This window comes from Acinonyx jubatus, chromosome E1 (assembly GCF_027475565.1).
Source record: "Acinonyx jubatus isolate Ajub_Pintada_27869175 chromosome E1, VMU_Ajub_asm_v1.0, whole genome shotgun sequence".
NCBI lineage: Eukaryota > Metazoa > Chordata > Mammalia > Carnivora > Felidae > Acinonyx > Acinonyx jubatus.
The window spans coordinates 42,010,584-42,031,347 of record NC_069397.1 but is presented as its reverse complement, the minus strand read 5'-3'; the positions used below and the strand labels follow the sequence as shown (position 1 = coordinate 42,031,347).

The following is a 20,764-nucleotide window of genomic DNA, read 5'->3' as shown; positions in this document are numbered from 1 at the left end:
CTGTACTTTGTTACTTAGGAAACAGCCAATCAACGATCCGGACGGTGACCAATGGGAAGCGCGGATGAGCAGACCCGGCTAATTTGAACGCGCGGCGCGGGGCGAAGGTTGGAGCGGGTGGCGAGCGTGTGGGGTGAGCTCTCCGGTGGTCCGGGGCTCACGGCTGCGGCGGACCCGGCTGTGAGCGGAGACACCAGCGACGGGGAACCGAGGAAGGGTAAGCTCTGGCCCACGGCGGAGTCGGCCCCGCGGGCTCCAGCGCTCAGGCGGACCCAGCCGCTCAGGGCGGAAGCAGCTTTTGCGCCAGACCCAAAGGTGCAGCGTGGAGACCCAGCAGGTTCTGGGTGGCTCCCTCCGAACGGGACGGGGCGCGGTGGGGGGAACAGGGTGCTTCCTTCCACAACTGCGTGGAGATCGGGATCCCTCTGCTCATTTGTACAGGACCTGGACGGGGTCGACACAGCAGCACGGGGCCCGGCCCTCTGTGCATCCGCTCTGTGAAAGGTCCTTCTGCTCACTAAATCTGGAGACCTGGGACCCTTGCACGTCTGTGTGGAGTAGCTAAGACCCTCTCCGCACATCTATACGGAAGAACTGATTGCAGAGCTGTGCCAGCGGCCGTAAATTAGTTACTGGGGCAGTCAGTAAATATTTGATTGAGTAAAGGAAGGAATAAAATATCTGTATGACAGAAAACCATGCCTTCTGCCACTGCTCCTAGGATGCCTCTCCTCTTAGCTTTGGCACTTTTGACCCCTTAAGATAGAACAGGACAACAGAATACATGTGTAGAAAAAATTTTTAAAGGAGTTAGCAGAAATTAATGAAATAGAACTTTACTATGTAATAGAGAAGATTAACTTAACCAAAGCTGTATCTTGCAAAGACTAGTAAAAAGGCCAAACCTCTGTCAATATTGATTAAGATATAAGGAAAAGAAATAGAAAAATGATGTTGGGGGGGCGACTGGCTGGCTCAGTCAGAAGAGCATGCGACTCTTGATCTCTGGGTGGTGAGTTCGAGCCCCACGTTGGGTGTAGAGATTACTTACATAAATAAAACTTAAAAAATAAAGAAAAATGATCTTAGGAATGAAAACAGGAGCATAACTTCAGTTACTGAGACATTAAAGAGAGACTTCAATGGAACACCCTTTTAACAATGCTTTTGGACAATTTTCTAGGAAAAAAAACAACTTAGCAAAACTGACTCAAGAAGTTATGGGAAAATTTTTTTTAATGTTTTATTTTTAATTTTTGAGAGAGAGTGAGAGAGAGACAATGCAAGTGGGGGAAGGGCAGACACACACACACATACACACACACACACACACACACACACACACACACACAGAATCTGAAGCAGGCTCCAGGCTCCAAGCTGTCAGCACAGAGCCCTATTTGGGGCTCAAACTCATGGACTGCAAGGTGATGACCTGAGCCGAAGTCAGACGCTTAACTGACTGAGCCACACAGGCACTCCTTTAAAAAATTTTTTTTAATGTTTTGTTTTTATTTTTCAAGAAATTATGGAAATTTTTAACACACTTAGGTCCATTGAGGAATTGAATTAGTTTCAAATCTACCCATTAAGAAAAAAGAAAAACCCACCAAATTCCACCAGAAATTTATGAGCAATTAGAAGAAAAATTCTAATCTACAAACTCCCCTTAAAAAAAGAGAAAACATTTCCAGTCTATTTTGTGATACCAGAATTGAGACAAAATTACCAATCTTTTTTTGTAAATGTAGTTGTTAAAATCTCAAAGAAAATATTAGCCATCAGAAGTCAGAAATGTATATTAAAAAAATACATCATGGGGCGCCTGGGTGGCTCAGTCGGTTAAACGTCCGACTTGGACTCATGTCACGATCTCACCATCTGTGAGTTCGAGCCCCGCGTCGGGCTCTGGGCTGATGGGTCGAGCCTGGAGCCTGTTTCAGATTCTGTGTCTCCCTCTCTCTCTGACCTTCCCCCGTTCATGCTCTGTCTCTCTCTGTCTCAAAAATAAATAAACGTTAAAAAAAAATTTTTTTTAACCAAAATAAAACAGCTCCTTCCTCTGATCGACTACCGATAGAAAGAACCAGTGGTCTTTAGATGTTGCCCTGTGGGTACCAAAGTAAGGGGAGATGGGAATTGCAAAAGCCCAGCTATGGAACAGACTAGTCTAAGATGAAACAGAATGCCTCTGGTGACAGTCAGAACAAGGTCAAATTCTGGCCTTGCCACTTACCATTGATGTGACTAGTTCCTTCCGGAGTCTCAGTTTCCCTTGTAGAGTAGGATTATAACAATTGTATCAACAGCCACAGAATGAGATTGTTGTGACAGTTAATGACAACATTTGAAAAGCGGTTAGCATAGTGCCTGATACATAGTTATGTGCTCAATAAATGTTAGCTATAATAGTAGTTATTCTTAAACTTTTGGATTCAGACCCTACTCTTCTCTGGCTCTTATCCATCCACTGCATGCTGGACCTGGTGCCTACGTATCTGGACCTGATGCACAGACTGTATCAGAAGAGGGTCCTGCTTTTTTGAAGCTTGAGGACAAGAAACACACGTGTGATGAGCCCCCTGGGTGGCTCAGTTGGTTAAGCATCTGACTCTTGATCTCAGCTCAGGTCATGATCTCCGGTTTGTGAAATCGAGCCCCATGTCAGGCTCCTGCTTGGGATTCTCTCTTTCCACCCCTCTCCCACTAACGCATGTGCGCTCTCTCACTCTCTCAAAATAAATAAGTTTGAAAGAAAGAAAGAAAGGCAGAAAGACATGTGAGAGATGTAAGGGAGTGATGAGGGGGATTACAGCAACCCCTATGAAAATAGAATGTCCAAGGGCTAGGCACCTTCTCTGCCTTCCCAGCTCCCGATGTCTGCAGCCAGATCCCCTCAAGTCCTCAGAAATTCTCCAGGGGCTTCTAAGGAGTTTGTTCTTTTTTGGCCTGTCCCTATGAGGGTGGGCGAGGAGCCTACCCTGAAAACAACTGAATCTTGGCTTCCCAGCCCCAGCTCGGCAGTGAACTAGCCTCTGGGTTTTAATGAGCTGCCCTGGGTTAGAAACAGGACGTGACTGTGGCTGGCTCAGAACCCTGAAGATCTTATTAAAGAATCATCTCCCTTGTACTTTGGGCTGAAATGCTCTTTCCAACCGAGGATCAAAGCAAACTTGACAAACGTTCTCTCATTAATCTCCCCATCCCCCTGAGGTGGGATCAGATCAGTAGCTGTTCTCTCTGGCTCTCGAAGGGGGAAGCTGATGCGACGTTGACGACATTGATGTGGTATGGCCGGAAAGACCTCCCCACCAGTCAGATGCAGAGCGGAGACCAGGACCCAGACGTCCTAGCTGCAGCCATGCCAAGTGTCACCATACCCCCTAGCCTGTGCCCCCAGCACAGTCTCAGGAAGAAGGAAAACATCTCATTAGGCAAACAGTCTGCCTCACTGGCCCTCAGGAGGCAGAGAGGAGAGAACTGTAAAGGTTATGTGCACTCCGTTGCCAGTGCCCTTTTTAATTTCCTGCTTAGAATGTTAGGCTGCTTTGTGGCTCCTCCTCAGCTAAAACCCTCCTGGTGGGGGGCTGGGACTGCCATTAAGGCAGCCAGTGTAGACCAAGATGGTAGGGCCAGGTACCCTCTGCCTTTTCGTCCCTGGGTATAAGAGTAGGGCTCCCTGGGGGCAGGAATGCAAGGATGGGAGACAGGAACCCTCTCCGAGTGTTGAAAATTAGGTACAGTCCATATATCTGAAAGTGCTTGCAGAATGCATAATGCTGGTTACATAAAAGGGATTATAATTATTATATAAACATATGGGACAATTACAACAATGTGATCATGAGAGCATAATATATAATATCATTATAAGGCAGTGTAGTCAGACTGCCTGGGCTGGAACCAAGCTCCATCACGTACTAGCCTTGGGATCTTGGGCAAGTTGCTTAACCCTCTCTGTCTCAATTTTCTCACTGAAAAATGAGTATAATAATAGTATCTATCTTGTGGGATTGCAATGGAGATGAAAGGAGATGGTATCCATAAGGTGCTTCAAACAGCCCCTGCATAGTGAGCATTTAGCTGTTATGTTTATTATGGCAGTCTGATTGCTGGGACAGGAAAAGAACTATACAGTGTAACAAGATTATTATTGGTTGATATCGTTCCCTTGTTTTGTGTGGGGAAGAAATTCCGAAGTGTGGGGATAGGGACTGAGAGTTTCAAATCAGCTCAATTCTGCTTCATTCCCAAAGGAAAAACTGAGTAATTTACTGGAGTATTAGGGAGAAATCTCACTTTTATTTCCTGTCAGTAGGACCTAGTCTTTCCTGGGAAAGCATTCATCTATTCATATCCCCCAGAAACAGCCCCTGTTCCTAAACCCTGTTAATATATCCCTAGAGGTAGGATGAACTTTTCCAGGATATCCGTGACTCCTGCATTCCAGAAATTCCATCTCTACCCTTGGTAGGCTGGCTTGAAGGAGAATGAAATAAGCAGAGAGAGATGTGAGGTGAAATCAAGAGGGAATAGACAAATAAATGTTTGGAATTATTACCGGGTCAACATTAGGAAATCTGTCTATGCCATCCCCTGTATTAACAGATTAAAAAATGGGGCACCTGGCTGGCTCAGTCGGTGGAGCATGAGACTCTTGATCTGGGGGTTGTGAGTTCAAGCCCCATGTTGGGTGTAGAGCTACCAAAAAAAAAAAAAAAAAAAAGGGAGAAACACTGTTATCATCCAGGCTGCGCCAAAAAAAGCATTTGATAAAATGTAATGTCCATTCCTAATGGACAGTGGAGGGTAGGGAACTAAATATAGTAGAGCTAAAAATAGAAAGTAACTTTCATTTTTTGCAAACTATATCATCATTTAATTGAAAAACCTAAGAGAATCAATGACAGTCTATTAGAGAAATCAGTAATGTGGCCAGATACAAGATCTGCATCCAGAAAGAAGTTGCTTTCCCATATTCTGGGAGAAAAAAATAGAGAATGCAATTTTATTTATTTTTTATTTTGTTATATTTATTTTTAAAGATTTTATTTATTTATTTATTTACTTACTTACTTATTTATATTTTAAGTAGGCTCCACACCCAGCATGAAGCTCAAACTAACAACCCTGAGATCAAGAGTTTCATGCTCTACCGACTGAGTCAGCCAGGCGCCCCAAAGATTTTATTTTTAAATAATCTCTACAACCCTGAGATCAAGAGTTGGAGACTCCACCAACTGAGCCAGCCAATCGCCCCTGAAAATGCAATTTTAATTTTTTTTTTAACGTTTATTTATTTTTGAGACAGAGAGAGACACAGCATGAACGGGACAGGGTCAGAGACAGAAAGGGAGACACAGAATCCGAAACAGGCTCCAGGCTCCGAGCTGTCAGCACAGAGCCTGACGCGGGGCTCAAATCCACGAACTGTGAGATCATGACCTGAGCCAAAGTCGGATGCTCAACTGACTGAGCCACACAGGCACCCCTAATTTATAAATTCAAAGTAGTCCCAATTAAAATCTTAGCAGGTGTTTTCATAAAACTCTGTAAGCTGATTCCAAAATCATCTGCAAGACAAGATGCCCAAGAATAGCCAAGAAAAGAACAAAGGTGATGTGTGTAATGGAACCACTGCAATTACAAGTTACTGCAGAAGGAACCTATCAGTAGAGGAGAATAGAGAGCCCAGAAATAAATTCATGTTCATATGAGAATATAGTTATGTTAAATGTGGCATTTCAAATTGGTAGAGAAAGAATGCACTATTGAATAAATGGTCTTGGTATAATTGCTTACCATTTGTAAAGAAAAGATATTTAGAGGGGCTCCTGGGTGGTTCAGTCAGTTAAGTGTCTGATTCTTGATGTTGGCTCCGGTTATGATCTCACGATTTGTAAGATTAAGCCCCATGTTGGGCTCTTCACTGACAGTGTGGGGCCTCCTTGGGATTCTCTCTCTCCCTCTCTCTCTCTGCCCCTCTTCTGCTCATGCACACGCACATGCATGCTCTTTTTCTCTCAAAATAGACGAACATTGAAAGAAAGAAAGAAAAGATATTTACAAACCTCATTCACAAAAAAATTAATTCTGTCTGGATAAAGAGCTAAATGTAAGAAAGAAAAAGTATGAGACAGAAATATAAGAAAATTACCTCGGGGAAGGAATATCTTCTTAAATATGACATAAAACCATAAAAAAAAGAAGGTTGACACATTTAGCCATTTAAAAATGGAAAACCTCAGGGGCGCCTAGGTGACTCAATTGATTCAGTGTCCAACCCTTGATTTCAGCTTAGGTCATGATCTCGTGGTGGTGAGATCAAGCCCTGCATTGGGCTTCATGCTGGGCATGGAGCCTGCTTAAGATTCTCTTTTTCCCTCTCTCTCTGCCCTTTCTCCACTCATTCTCTCTCTCTCTCTCTCTCTCTCTCTCTCTCTCTCTCAAAAATAAATAAATAACTTAATTAATTAATTAATTAATTAATTTTAAAAAATGGAAAACTTCTGGGGCGCATGGGTGGCTCAGTCCATTAAGCATCTGACTTCGGCGCAGGTCATGATCTCACGGTTCCTGAGTTCAAGCCCCTCATCTAGTGAGCATGAGACCTGTTTCTGGTGAGCATGAACCCTGCTTCAGTGAGCCCCACTTCTCTCTCTCTCTCTCTCTCTCTCTCTCTTCCTCCCTCCCTCCCTCCCTCCTTCCCTCTCTGCCCCTCTTGGGATTCTCTCTCTCTCTCTCTCCCTTTCTCTCTACCCCTCCTCGCTCACTTGCGCCCTCTCTCTCAAAAAAAAAAAAAAAAAAGGAAAACTTCAGTGTGACCAGGGTAGGATTTTTTTTTTTTTTTTTTTTTACCAATGATGCATGGTTGGTTTGATACCAAGAATAATATCAAAAAATTTACCACATCAACAAAATAAAGGAGAAAAAAACCCACATAAACATATCAGGAGATGCTGAAAGATCATTAGGTAAAATTCTAAACATTCCTGATAACAACTTGAAGTTAAAAAGAGTGAAGGAAATTCCTATTATGATAATTAACTATTTGTCCAAAACTAATTTCTAAATAGTGAATCACTAAAATGTTAGTTCCTTTAGGATCAAGAGCAAGACAAGGATGCCCATTATCATCATGATTATTCAACATTGTTTTGTAAGTTCTAGGGAATGCAATAGATAAGAAATAAAATATTTGGCATAACCACGGAGAAAAGGTAAAAAAAAATTTTTTTTCTGATCTATAACTATGTACTCGAAAAACTCAGTAAGTTCTAATAAAAACAATTGGAATTAGGAAGAGTTTAAGGGGAGTGGGTAGAAGGCAAATGTATAATTAACAATTGTGTTTCTTCCACTAGCAATTACCACCTGGAAACGGAGATGCAGGAAAGTTCTCCTTTCATAAGAGCAATTAAAGTACTTGGGAATTGTATTACAAAGACAATTACAGAACCTATCTGAAGAGATGAAAACCTATAAAATCTTAACTGAGGGACGTAAGAAATATCTGAATAAATAGAAAGGCAATAGCCATGTGCTTGCATGGAAAGTTTTAATATAAAATAAATGTGTAAACAATACTATTCCAATTTGTAATCCCAATAGGGTTTGGGGGGTTGTGTTCTGGGTTGGGGGTGGAATTGATGACATTTTCCCAAAGTCAAGTAGAACAGTAATGCATGGACAATAGTTAAGAGATTTCTGAAGGGGCACCTGGATGGTGTAGTTGGTTAAGCAGCCGACTTTGGCTCAGGTCATGATCTCAGGGTCTGTGAGTTTGAGCTCCACATCGGGCTCTGTACTGGCAGCTTAGAGCCTGGAGCCTGCTTTGGATTCTGTGTCTCCCTCTCTCTCTGCCCCTCCCCTGCATTCTCTCTCTCTCTCAAAAATAAATGTTAAAAAAATTAAAGACATTTATGAAAAAGAAAGTCTAATGGGGGCAGGAGGGGCGGTTGGAAGGGGAGGTGGTTCTTGCCTTACTAGATAAAAAGCATACCGTAAAGGAATGAGATGGAAACTGTGGCACTGGCACGGGTGTAGACAGATTTGTGGAACATAGGAGCCCAGTCGTGGGCCTCTGAAAGCACTAAAGTCATTTGGATAGGTGGCATCTCAAGTGAGAAAGAGATATTTACTGATGGGTGCTGGCAATTCTTATTCTCTTGAGGTATCAGATGAAGATCAGTTGTTGGGGAGGGAGCGAGAGAAAGCCTTTGACCGGCAACAAGGCTGAGGGGGCGCCTCGTCAGGCCTAAGGTCAGATTGGTCCTCATCTCCATTGTGTGCCTGCCCAGGTGTTGCCATGGTGATGGCGGTGGAGGACAGCAAGGTGCGCGTGGTGGTGCGGGTCCGGCCTCCCACCCCACGGGAGTTGGAGAGTCAGCGGCGGCCTGTCGTTCAGGTGGTGGATGAGCGGGTGCTGGTGTTTGACCCTGAGGAGCCCGATGGGGGCTTCCTTGGCCTGAAATGGGGCAGTACCCATGATGGCCCCAAGAAGAAGGGCAAAGACCTGACATTTGTCTTTGACCGGGTCTTTGGTGAGACGGCCACCCAACAGGACGTGTTCCAGCACACCACCCACAGCATTCTGGACAGCTTCCTCCAGGGCTATAACTGCTCAGGTAAGAATCTGGGCAACGAGGAGGAAAAGCCCTGGTTGGTAGTGCCCTTGCCTTCCTGCTTCCTTCTAAGGGTTTCATCTGCCCTCTGACATGTGCCCACCTTCCCCTCCGCTGGGCACTTGCTGAGGAGGGTTCTGGCCCTTTCATTTCCTGTGGGTCCTCCATTCTCCTTTGTGAAACACTCTACTGGGCTCTAGAAGCAGATCAGACAGACATGTTCCTTGTCCCCTTCATGCTTGCGTTCTAGAGGGGGGAAGACTTTCATCACAAATCACCCCCACAAATGCATGATCACGAATGGAGGTTAGTAATGTGAGGGAAGGAACAGCAGGCCTGCAGCAGAGGAAGCTGCCTGAACTGGGGAAGGGAGAAGCTCTCACTCAGAGCAGAGACCCCTTTGCCCTGGAAGCCCCAAGCCCACAGGGGAGCTGGGCCATAGGCATAGAGAACTCAAAAGCCACAGTGTGAACTCGGTGGGATGCACGTGGGCAGTGGCAGTGGAGCTGTGCACAGGGAGGCGGAGGGAGGGGCTAGGGGAGAAGGGGAGGGCTGGCCTGGGTGGAAATGCGCAAGGGGACCCCTAGGGAAGGCGGATCTGGCTCTGCCACCACCCTACCCCCACTCTGTCCCCCACAGTGTTTGCCTATGGGGCCACCGGGGCTGGGAAGACGCACACCATGCTGGGAAGAGAGGGGGACCCCGGCATCATGTACCTGACTACCATGGAACTGTACAGGCGGCTTGAGGCCCACCAGGAGGAGAAGCGATTCGAGGTGCTCATCAGCTACCAGGAGGTAGGGCTGTTCCTTCACAGGCCCTGGGCAGCCTCACCCCTCGTTCTCACAACCCCTAAAGGTGGGGGGAAGGGAGAGAGAGTGGGGAGAGAGGGTGGTAGGAAGTGGGCCGATGGGGGCTCGCTGAGAGCCCAGAGAGCATAGACGCAGCTCTGAGAGAGACTGCACTGGAATTAAACCTGTCCGTCCTGCTCTCGCCATTTAACACTATCCTGCAAAGTGCCACTCCTGGCATGGTGTTCTGGCATGCTGCCCCTGCCCTGCACCTCAGGCCTCTCTCTTGCTTCCTTTCTCTACAGGTGTACAATGAGCAGATCCACGACCTCCTGGAGCCCAAGGGGCCCCTGGCCATCCGTGAGGACCCCGACAAGGGCGTGGTGGTGCAAGGACTTTCCTTCCACCAGGTATGGGGTTGGGCTCGGCGGCAGGAACAGCCCCAGGGTTCTCTCACCAGGCAGTTTGGGGATCCCCCGGATCGTGGGGTGGTGGTGGGAGCCAGGGGGTGACATTGGTTCTGAAGAGTGGCTCTCCCTTTTGGGGGAGAAGCCCCGTTTGGGGAGACTGCAGCCCCCTTCCTGGGCATCTCCTCCGTAGCCAACCTCAGCTGAGCAGCTGCTGGACATGCTGACCAGGGGGAACCGCAACCGCACGCAGCACCCGACTGATGCCAATGCTACCTCCTCCCGCTCCCATGCCATCTTCCAGGTGAGAGGGGTCAGGGGTTGGAGCCTGAAGCTGGGGCTCCTGATACCCAGCACCCCCTCACCCCTACCATCTGCCCCCAGATCTTCGTGAAGCAGCAGGACCGGGTTCCAGGTCTGACTCAGGCCCTTCAAGTGGCCAAAATGAGCCTGATTGACCTGGCTGGTTCGGAGCGGGCGTCTAGCACCCACGCGAAGGGGGAGCGGCTGCGGGAGGGTGCCAACATCAACCGTTCTCTGCTGGCCCTCATCAACGTCCTCAACGCCCTGGCCGACGCAAAGGTAAAACCGCACAGACCCAGGGCCTAAAACCAAAGTTCCTTCCCTCCAGCCCTGGGTCTCAGCCTGGATCCGTCCAGTCCGGCTACCTCACCCCATGCCCCCTTCTGTCTCCCCAGGGCCGTAAGTCTCACGTGCCCTACCGGGACAGCAAACTGACCCGTCTGCTCAAGGACTCCATCGGGGGCAACTGTCGCACAGTGATGATCGCTACCGTCAGCCCCTCCAGTCTGGCCTACGAGGACACATACAACACCCTCAAGTATGCTGACCGGGCCAAAGAGATCAAGCTCTCGGTGTGTGGCAGCCAGAAATGGCCAATCTGTTGTGGGGGGTGCAGGAGGAGGAAGGGGTGGGACCCACACAGCTCTCTCCGCTACCTGAGTATTCCCCCAAGGCAGAGGGAAGAAGTCCCCGAGGCTCAGTCTTCAGGGCGAGTCTGCTATAGAAGCCATGTAGTACCCATCCTTGGAAAGACTCCAGTTGCAGGAGAGGCAGGACAGTCTCCAGACTTGAAAAAAAATAATAAGGGATGCCTGGGTGGCTCAGTTGGTTAAACGTCTGACTCTGGGTTTCAGCTCAGGTCATGATCTCACAGTTCATGAGTTCGAGTCCCGCATCTGGCTCTGTGCTGACAGCTCAGAACCTGGAGCCTGCTTCAGATTCTGTGTCTCCCTCTCTCTCTGCCCCTCCTCCACTTGCGCTCTGTCTCTCTCCGTCTCAAAAATAAAAAACATTTCAAAAATTAAAAAAAAAAAAAAAAAAAGGGAGACAACGGAAGGAGGTGGCCAAGTGCTGGCCAATGATCTTTTTCAGACTTGTTTTTAGCAGCAGGACAATATTTTCAGCCAAACAACATAAACAGTAACATGTAACACAGATAAAAGCAGAGTTGTCCCTGCCTCCTCTGAGGAGCCCTGATGCTCCTGGAGCTGTTGCTGGGAAGCCCCTGGCCTGGTGAGAGTGTATTGATCAGGGAGTCAGGAGTCTTGGGTTCAAAAGCATCCTTCTGCCTCTTGCTGTGGTCCCAGGCAAATCGCTGCCCTTCCCTGATCTGTTTCCCCAGTCGGGAGGGTGATTCTTGAGAATGTGAGTAAAGCGCCTAGCATAGTGCCTGGTCATCGGAGGTGGTGGCTAAAAGCTGCTTTGAATGAACACGTGAAATCTCTCTTGTACCTTGCCCCCCTCTCTGCCCCGCATCTTAGCTGAAGAGTAATGTGATCAGCCTGGACTGTCACATCAGCCAGTATGCCACCATCTGCCAGCAGCTGCAAGCTGAGGTGAGGAGCCCTCCTGGGGAGTTTGGCCGGGAAGCAGGGCGCCAGAGATGAGCAGTGGGGCGCCGCCAGGGCTCCGTGCCCACCCCTCAGCTCCTGTGCTCACCTGGGGCTCTGAGAGGCTGGGTTGCTCTGATTGCAGGTGGCTGCCCTGAGGGAGAAGCTCCAAATGTACGAGGCGGGAGCCCAGGCGCCACCGCAGGACCTCCCGAAATCCCCCAGATCCGGCCCTCCCCAGCAAGCGTGAGTCCTGCCGCCATGCTTACCCTCTTTAGCTCAGAAGGGAAAACCCCCCTTCCCCAGCTTCTGTGCTGCCACCTGGGGTTGAGGGTTCCCAGCCAGTGCCCAGGACACTGATTGCCACCTCCAGTGCTCTCTCATTTGACACAGCGTATTCTAGACAGCCCTAATAGCACCTCTCAGTAAAATAAGAATAGAAGAAATGATCTGTGTCAGATGAGTTAGTGACACCCCCCAGCCTGTATAAGGAGCATATACTATTTAAAAGAAGGTAAAATTAACAGACAAGCATCCTTGTTTCCTAAGCCAGGAAATCACCAACTCCCTCTCTCACCCTCTGCTACTGCCCACTTGTTACCCAGGCATCCATCCCTTATGGTTCTCTGCCACCTGGTGCCACAGAGACCCCACCCCTCCCTGCTTTCCCCACCTAACCCTGTTTCCCGCCTCTCAAGTCCCCTCCTTTCCCCCTTATCCTTCCCAGCTGCCCCTCACCGTCCCGTCTTCCCAGCCAGCCCTGCACCCCAGAGCTCCACCCAGGGTCTGCAGTCCTTCCAGAGGAGAGCCTGGGGCCAGAGGCCCCGGTGGGGAGGGTCATGGAAGGGAACTCTCCAGACCGGGAACCGCCCCCAGAGGACAAGGAAGACAACCCAGCCGAGGAGGTAGGACCTGGAGCTAGTGGAGGGTTGGAAGCAATGTCCCTCCTCAGCTCACAGAGTCTCTTCAGTTCTGGGCTCCCCACCTGGATGTCTTACGTGTTAGTCATTAAGGGGCTTTCAGATCCTGTGCAGGAAGGGGCGTCCCTGTCAGAGCCTATGTCTGGAAGTGACAAGCATGCATGTTACCAGAAGGGGAGCAGGGAGAGAGGAGGAGTCTGGGACGGAGAAAGGATCAACTGGGACCCAGTCCGCCCAAGATCCCCTCTTTCATCCCCCCCTTGGAGGAGGGAAGGACTTTAAGATCTGCTTATGTGGGGGAGGGTGGCCATCCTGGCCCCTCTACCTGTGACTCCTCTCCTCCTCAGGTTCCAATCCAGGTACCAGAGCAGACCCTCAGACACCCACTGCCAAGGTCCCCAGGCCTGACCCTGCAGCCCAAGCCAGACACGGGCTGCCTCTCACCACAGAACTTGGGCAGGGACTGTTCTAAGCAGTAGGTGTCTTCTTGTTCTTCTCCGGGGTCCAGGGTGGCAGGCGATGGGTTCCGACCTTCGGGGGTGGGGGTGGGGGAGCCGGTGTTCGGCACGTCGCCAATGCTCTGGTTCTGCTCTAGTTGAGAGTCGAGTCTTTTTCCCTCAATGTTGTCCCTGATCTGCTTTCAACGACTTAAGATTATCACCTACTCTGTGTACTTACCCGTCATCTCTATTCTTCCACATAACTGGCGAGCAAAACACCAAATTCCATCCAGAATTTGGCTGGCAAGCACCAAGTTAGGGCAGGGCTGCCTGGCTAGTGCTGTGCTTCCCAGACTGGGGGCTGAGCTGCCCGTCTGTCCTCTGCAAGGAGGAACCAAGCAGCCAAGAGAAGTTGGGTGGTGGGCTGAGAAATGGACAGCCGTCCCGAGTCAGGCGTTTATCAAGTGTCTTCATCAACGGATTGTGGCTATTTTTTCTCAGAAGTAAATACAGACCACCACCCAGAGCCAAAGAGAAATGGATTCTGGACCCTTGTTTCTGTGCTTAATAGAGAGGTGCTGCTAGTATGTTTTTCCTTGGCCCCTAGACCATAAATCCCCTGCCACTTAGCTTTGCTGCTGCCAACCCCACTCCTGCCTCCCCGGCACGCTTCACGCTAGGCAGTATATTTAAAGCTTCCGGACAGAAGGGCCTGTTTAATTTTATTTCTTGTTGGGGAGTGTCTGTTCCCTACTCAGCAAAAATGCTGCAGCCTGAATAATCAGCGGCTCATTATCTAACTCCTGCTGCTGACTCCCCGGGGCCCTGGAGTGGCCAGGATGCGCTGGCAGGATGTCCCCTTGGCCCCCAGGGTTCCCACTGATGAGTCAGGGTCCCTTCCCTGTTCTGGCGTCCCCCACTGTGAAGAGGGAGAACGCCAGGGCTCTCCTTTCTGCTTTGCCTCTGGTTTTGTGGTCCCCGACAAGGTGCTTCACTCTTAGCTATGATTTGGGGAACATAGGCTTTATTCTCCCTTCTTCTTAGGGCTAATAACAGACACTAATAAAATGTGACAGAAGACCCCATGTATTAGGGGCTGCAGAACATGCTAGATCCTCTCCATACTTGGAAACACCCTAACAACCAGATAATAGAAAATCATTTCTCTTTGGCTTTAGACTTTAGAATCTTGGACCACCAGGGCACTGAGTGGATCTTAGATTTTCCAGTTCAGTGGTTTTTCAGGATTTTTTTTAGCTACAAAGTCCTTTCTTCAAATGAAATCTTATGCTGAAGTTTAATATGTAGAACAGATAAAGCAGAGCTCCATTTTAAATGTCCTCCGATGGGTTTCGTGAAACCTAATTTGGAAACCCATGGTGTAGACCAGCTCCCCACTTGCCAGATGGGGTACCAGGGCCACACAGCCAGAGGGACAGGGTGAGACCAGGGTCACCTGACATCCAAGCCCATGCATTTCTCCCTAGACACTCACTTTTCTCAGGCAGATGTAGAATGAGCTTCTGCTGTGTCCTTTTTAATTTATATCCGGACTTCTTTCAAAAAGGCCTGGTGGCTGCTTTATAAAATGAGTTTGGATTCCCCAAGCAGACACTGAAGGCAGAGGAGGGGGCTCAGGGATGGCCAGGCAGGTAGAGCTACCTGAGGATAAATTATTGGCCAGGAGTAATCCCCACCGAGATAACTGTGTCCATTCTTTCATCAGAGGCGTGCCTCACAGGAAGGAAATTTGCTTTATGAGAATCTAAATGTACAATATCAATAATCGCATTACCCTCATAATTCCCTTTAAATAGCCCCTCAGTGCATGTGAAGTGTGCATTGATCCACACCAGCTCTTTCAGGATCCCCACATGAAGTGGACTAAATGCGTTTTCGAGGGTCTTCTCAGAACCGAGACGAACACAGCATATCTAATCTCATCTCCTCTTGTCCTGACAAGCTAGAGGTTTTTATTTTACTGGTCACAGTTAACTTTACAGTGCTTAGTCCTCTTTAAATACTTTATATACCAAATAATTCATTTCATCTTCCCAACCACCCTAAGAGGTGGGTGTATTTGTTATCCCCGTTTTAAGGATGTGGACACTGAGGTTAAGTAGTGCCTCCAAGATCACACAGCAGCAAGTGTGGAAGCCTGGATCTGAGCTGGCAGGCTGACCTGAGCCTAGCTTTCACTGCTGCTACCTTACATTGCCCTTGGGTGGATGAACTTACTCAAGGTCAAGTGCTAGTAAGTGGCAGAGCTGAGAGGAAACTCAGACCTTCTGGTCCAAGGCCATTTAGTGCCCTTTCCCTACCTCCCAGGTCATTGTCTTTGTCAGGGCGCATATTTAGGGGTGAAGCCTCCCTCCTGCCTTGCTTGTGACCATCTCCACCAGCCTTGGTCTCCAGCAAGGGGGTAGCGGGGCAAGAGCCACAGCTGGGAGGGCAGGGAGGCCGGCGCGCCAGTGTGGGGGGCAAGGCAGGAGGGAGCCAGGGGACCCACCCTCGTGTGCCCCTCACCGCTGGAGCAGTGGGGCCAGGTCTGAGGAGGGGCGGGATCCCCTCCCCTCCCTTCTAGGTTGGCCCTGAAGGTGCTGTGCCTGGCACAGCGACAGTACTCCCTGCTCCAAGCAGCCAACCTGCTGACCCCCGACATGATCACAGAGTTCGAGACCCTACAGCAGCTGGTACAAGAGGAAAAAGATGAGCCCAGAGCCGAGGCCTCAGGCACACCCGGCCCGGCCAGGGGGGCACCTCTGGAGCTGCGTTTAGAGTCAGGTGAGTCTTGCCCCTGCTCTGCCTCTATCAATGCCCTCTCCAAGACCCAGCTCGTGCTGAGGGGCGGCTGGGCCCTCAGCTGCTGGGTCATGCAGCGGTGGACAGGAGTCCCAGCAGACCTGTGGAGTTAGAGGCTCCTGTGTCTCCCCCAATTCTACAAATTCTCCTTCCTTCTGGATGGTCCCTGATCTCCCCGTAACACCTGCCTTCTCTGTGTTCAGAGTCTCCAGGATACTCTGGCCCCGTGACCCGGACCATGGCAAGGCGACTGAGTGGCCTCATGCACACTCTGGGGGTCCTACCAGGGCCTGACCGCACCCCAGCCCAGGTAGCCCGGCGGCCCACAGAGAAGAAGAGGAGGAGGAGACCGAGCCCCTCAGAGCCAGACAGCCCCCCAGCCCCAAAGCTGGGGACCAAACGCCAGCGCCAGTCCTTCCTGCCCTGCCTGAGGAGGGGGTCCCTGCCTGAGGCTCAGCCTTCACTCGGGCCCACCACCCCCAGAGGGGGAAAGGCCTCCTCCTCCTGCCACTCCCCTCGCATCTGCCCAGCCACAGTCATCAAAAGCCGGGTGCCCCTGGGCCCTTCTGCCGTGCAGAACTGCTCTACTCCTCTGGCCCTGCCCCCTCGGGACCTCAACGCCACCTTTGACCTCTCAGAGGAGCCCCCCTCAAAACTGGGTTTCCTTGAATGCACTGGCTGGGAGAATGTTCCCCAGGAGCCGAGCACGCTGGATCAGCCCTTCATCCCCAGGTGGGTCTCCCTTCCAGCCTCCCTCCCATCCTTCCAGGCCAGGGATGGGGAGTCGGCGAGGGAACAGAGGTGCTGCAAAGAGTAGAAGCCAGCCTGACTCTCAGAGCCGGACATTTGCTGTCTTTCCCCCTTTGGTCTGAGCAGTGTCGCTTCCCCAGGCCCGGGACTGCTGCTCCTTCCTGGCTTATCTGTCCATACTTCAAAGCCGCCGGCTCTGTGCTGGTTTGTGGCATGCCCACAAGGAGCTAACGGGACCCCCTCTCAGGGACGGCCAGCAGGGAGCAGGAATAAGGAGGGGCCTAGCCCTCTCTGTCCCTCTGCATCACTGGTACTCTCTGGCTCAGTCTCAGTCCCAAGTCCCGCTGATAAATATGTGCTCCTGCCATTTCCACCCCGGATTCCACCCTCCAGCCCAGCATTTGGAACTGGGCAGGGGATCCTCAGAAAAATTTTACTCAGCCATTTTTCAGTGAGACGATGAAGCTCTCACCTTCACCTTCCACCCACAGGAAAGGGGAAGGATGATCAGCTCGGGACAGTCCAAAGCCAAGAACAAATGGCAGACTGACCTTGTACTTGTGAGGCCAAGGGCGGTGGGCTGCCCACACCCCCTGCCCGTCCTACAGCCTGCACCACCTCTCGGTAACAGACTCACAGCCAGGCAGGTGGAAGGGTCAAATTGTTTGAACTCCAGTTCCCTGCACGTGCCAGAAACTGACATCTGGATGTTCTCCCAGAACAGGCCTGTCACTCAGCTGTCAGCCCAGGCCGAGTAAGGCAGGCAGAGGAATCCACTTCTAAGTAGGAAGAAACCTCAGAGGTCATCTTATCCAACCTCCCCACCCGCCGAGCTGGGGGCTGGAGGGAGGAGGCGCTGGCACCTTTTCCTGGTTCCCTCCTGACCTGCCTTCCTTTACCTCCCTCCCTCCCGCAGTGGACCTGTACCCCTGTTCACCATGAAAGGCCCCAAACCAACATCTTCCTTCCCTGGGAGCTCAGCCCGCAAGAAGAGGCACATTGCGAGGTGAGGCTGGGGGGTACGTGGGGAGAGACAGAGCTTTCTCCAGGGCAGCGGATGCTGAGCCAGCTACGGGGCTCCACTGTGTCTCTGGACCCCTTGGAGCCAGTAGCAGGGGTCCTGTGAGCAGGGCCAGCATCGGATTCTCTTACTGAATGGGGTTCCCTTGACCCTTGCTAGTACAGGATTGTACCAGAAGGGAAGGGTATCTCCCTTCTTTAGTGAAAGGCTATAGGCTCCTCTCCATGAGGGAGACGGTCAGTGTTCACTGGTTAATCTGGGGACCAGATCACCCACCCCTCACCTCTACTTCCCTGCTATACCCCACGAAGCTCTCCTTCCCACTGCCTCTTCCTGCCTTCAGATCTGGCCTTAGAAGCTCGAGCTGGTGCTTGGTCTCCCCCTGCTCTCAAGGTTTAGTGTCTAGCTCTACGCCTCCACCCCTACCCTGTAGTCCCAAGGTGTGGCTGTGACCTTCCTAACTTCCTTCCTTCCTTCCCTCCCTCCCTCAGTTCCTCAGTCTCCCGCTCCCTGGGAGTGGCCCGTGGCCGCAGCCGCATCGCCCGCCTCCCCAGCAGCACCTTGAAGAGGCCAGCTGGGCCCCTCACAATCCCAGGTGACTGGCACTGGGGACAGGGATGGTCTGGGCCACAATGGGAGATGCAAACAGGAAGCAAGAGGGGACAGGAGGGCCAAGACCCAGGTGAAAGGAAGGCCTGGGGTATTTCCCAGCGTTTTAGGGACCCTGATGAGAGAAGTGGGAGAAGAGTGGGGGTGGGGAGCAGTGGGACAGAACCTGACTTTCTTCCTCCCTGCCTGTCCCCATCCAACTGGCCTGCAGAACCCCCCTCCAGTCCCCGCTGCCCTGGCAACCAGAGGAGCCAGCAGGAACTGATGGGGATTGGAGGAGCCCTGTCATCTGGGAACTCTATCACCAAGGTGTCCTGACCCACCAGCTCCTCGTGGTCCCTGGAACCGCCTGTGCCAGGAGCCCTGACCTGCCTTCCTCACCTCGGAGCAATTAAGGGCAACACCCTCTTCCTTTATTAACACTCCTCACCAGCCATTCATTTTGCTACCCGCCCTCTTTATCATTCTCTTGTTATACTCAGTTTCTCAGCCTGTATATATTCATCTTGAGTGTCAACATGTTGCTATTTTAAAGGTGCAACCACCTTACCTCCCCTAGTTCATAACACTCTCCACGCGAGCAGGTGGCCTTGGGGGACTTTGCTCCTCCCCTCCCATCTAACAGAGGGCTCTGTGCAGTCATGGCCGCTGTGCAATGAAGAAGGGGCGAGGCTGGGATGGGATGGAATGGGATTGGGTGCGGTAGGGGCTCCCAGCCTGACTCTCCCTGGTGTGTGAGAGAGGGAGGCACCGTCAGCCTCATCCCTGCAGCCTAGAGCAGGAGCCCCAGCCCCGGGCTGCTATCCTAGTGATGATGTGGATGATAGTGGTGTTTGGATTTCCAAATGAAGATAGCTTTATCATTTCTTACTCTACTGCAAACAGGATGCACAGTCAGTGTAAAAAGAAGCGTACAGAAGAAAGGGAAATTCAGCCTTAATGCTACCACCTAGATGTAAGAGCTGTTAATACTCGAGTTTATATCCTCTGATCCTTTATTTCTGCATATATACATATATATGTACATGTAGATATAGATATATTTTTTTATTATAATGATTAATAAACCATCTCCATCCTTGGTGTGTGTTTCTTTCCATATGCCTGCACAGGATAGCAACCTTCCCCAGAAGATTCTGAGTATAGAAAGCGTTCCCCACTGCCTCCTTCGGCAGCCTGAGGTCTGGGCCTAAGGGTGAGCTCTGCTGCTTACTTCGTGGCCCCATCCCCCACCAAGGGCCTCTGCTCCTGAGTGGGTGAAGAAAGCATCCCACGTACAGGCCTGCACCATCCTTCTGCGGCCTTGGGCAGAGGTTGCTAAGAGTCCTGCTGTCAGGGAGCATGTTTAGCGGCCCCAGGTCTCAGGTGAGGCTCAAGGCTCAAGGCTAAGCCCCGACCGCTTGAACCCAGTACAGTCTTCCTTCAGCTCCAAAAGCCCCACTCTCAACCCTATTCGTGGCTTTCCTTTCCACTCATTTGGGTTGTGATGGTTCAACACAGGTTCACCTCTGTCTCTCCAGGAAGATGTGGCTGGCTGAATGAATTAATAGTGTAAATAAAATTATAGGAGTCTGTGTTTAACTTGCTTCTCAAAACAAACATGTTAAAGGTATTTAGCACATTTTGAGTAGTGTGTAAATAATGCTAATTTCCAATGAGTCCTCGCCGTTCTGGGGGAGCAACCTCCCCCTCTACCTGGTGAGCCCTGCCCCACTCAGTTTGGACTCCTATTTGGAGGAATGGAGACAAGAACACAGAAGAGGCGCCCTGGGTCCTGCCCAGCTGCAGGCATCTCACAAAACTTTGCGACCTTATGAGGTATAATGAGGAAAGAGACTCAAGAAGGTTAACAAAACGTGCCCAGGGTTAGACAGCAAGTGGCAGGGCCAGGATTCGGACCAGGGTCTGGTTCTTCGCATAACACCAAGCTGTTTGCCTTTAGAAGTGAACAGGCATTTCTTTCTGCGTGCCTGGGGTTCCCGCCTCTCCAATTAGTCTTAATGAGTTTTTCCCCCCATGCTCCATGATTCCCACAGAAGCAGTCACAGCTCCACATCTGTAGCCCCCAGCGGCCTGGCGTGGTGCCTTGACCTTAGGAGACCTGGCTGAGTGCTGTTGGATTCAAATGGAATAACTTGCGCATTTCCTGGGGCCCTCACATATATTATCTCATTTGATGGTCACCATCACCCTTGCAAGCACCGGGGCAGCAGGCACAGGACAAGGCGGCTGGTAACGAGGGCCAGAAGGGCAAGCCTCACACAACAGGGTCCATTGCACGAGGCAGAATTTGCCTAGGCTGGGGGCAGCCCGCAAGTGGAAGAGGTCACTCTTGACAAGGATGTTCTGCAACCGGCCATTCGCTCAGCAAACATTTGTGGCTCCATGGTGCAAGATATGCTCTCGGGTGACCCATTAAATGTACAAAGACTCTGCCAATGGAGTTAAGCACGTGTGGCTCCTGCCCTCAATCACAGGAGGTCGGGCTGGGAGTGCTCGCTGCACGGTGTCCCGCTGGCCAGGAGGCAGCCTGGCTGGTCCCAGCTT

At 50.7% G+C, this 20,764-nt stretch overlaps 1 protein-coding gene across 6 annotated transcripts; it reads left to right on the top strand.

Moving 5' to 3' along the window:
- Positions 1 to 72: 72 nt before the first annotated feature.
- KIF18B (kinesin family member 18B) lies at positions 73 to 19,300 on the top strand. Of its 6 annotated transcripts, none has more exons than XR_003417035.2 (17): positions 73 to 217; positions 6,559 to 6,620; positions 8,301 to 8,627; positions 9,264 to 9,421; positions 9,721 to 9,825; positions 10,016 to 10,126; positions 10,207 to 10,404; positions 10,521 to 10,697; positions 11,607 to 11,681; positions 11,821 to 11,921; positions 12,403 to 12,580; positions 12,943 to 13,070; positions 15,620 to 15,819; positions 16,041 to 16,569; positions 17,079 to 17,211; positions 17,312 to 17,593; positions 18,100 to 18,159. XR_003417035.2 is itself a non-coding variant. In XM_053211885.1 (17 exons), the coding sequence occupies exons 2-17, from the start codon at positions 6,605 to 6,607 to the stop codon at positions 19,168 to 19,170; spliced, it is 2,565 nt and encodes an 854-aa protein (XP_053067860.1). In that variant the 5' UTR covers positions 73 to 217; positions 6,559 to 6,604; the 3' UTR covers positions 19,171 to 19,300. The 6 variants fall into 6 exon arrangements, 3 of the variants coding, with proteins under 3 accessions (XP_053067860.1, XP_026904678.1, XP_026904679.1); XR_003417034.2 differs by having other exon boundaries at positions 17,307 to 17,593; XM_053211885.1 differs by lacking the exon at positions 17,079 to 17,211 and adding an exon at positions 19,103 to 19,300 and having other exon boundaries at positions 17,504 to 17,593; positions 18,100 to 18,203.
- The last annotated feature ends 1,464 nt before the right edge of the window (positions 19,301 to 20,764 follow it).

Bases quoted from the DNA above. Each gene is read 5' to 3' on its own strand.
- KIF18B (XM_027048877.2), top strand. The intron at 9,422-9,720 runs GTAGGGCTGTTC...CTTTCTCTACAG, and splicing joins TGCTCATCAGCTACCAGGAG to GTGTACAATGAGCAGATCCA. The intron at 11,922-12,402 runs GTGAGTCCTGCC...TATCCTTCCCAG, and splicing joins TCCGGCCCTCCCCAGCAAGC to CTGCCCCTCACCGTCCCGTC.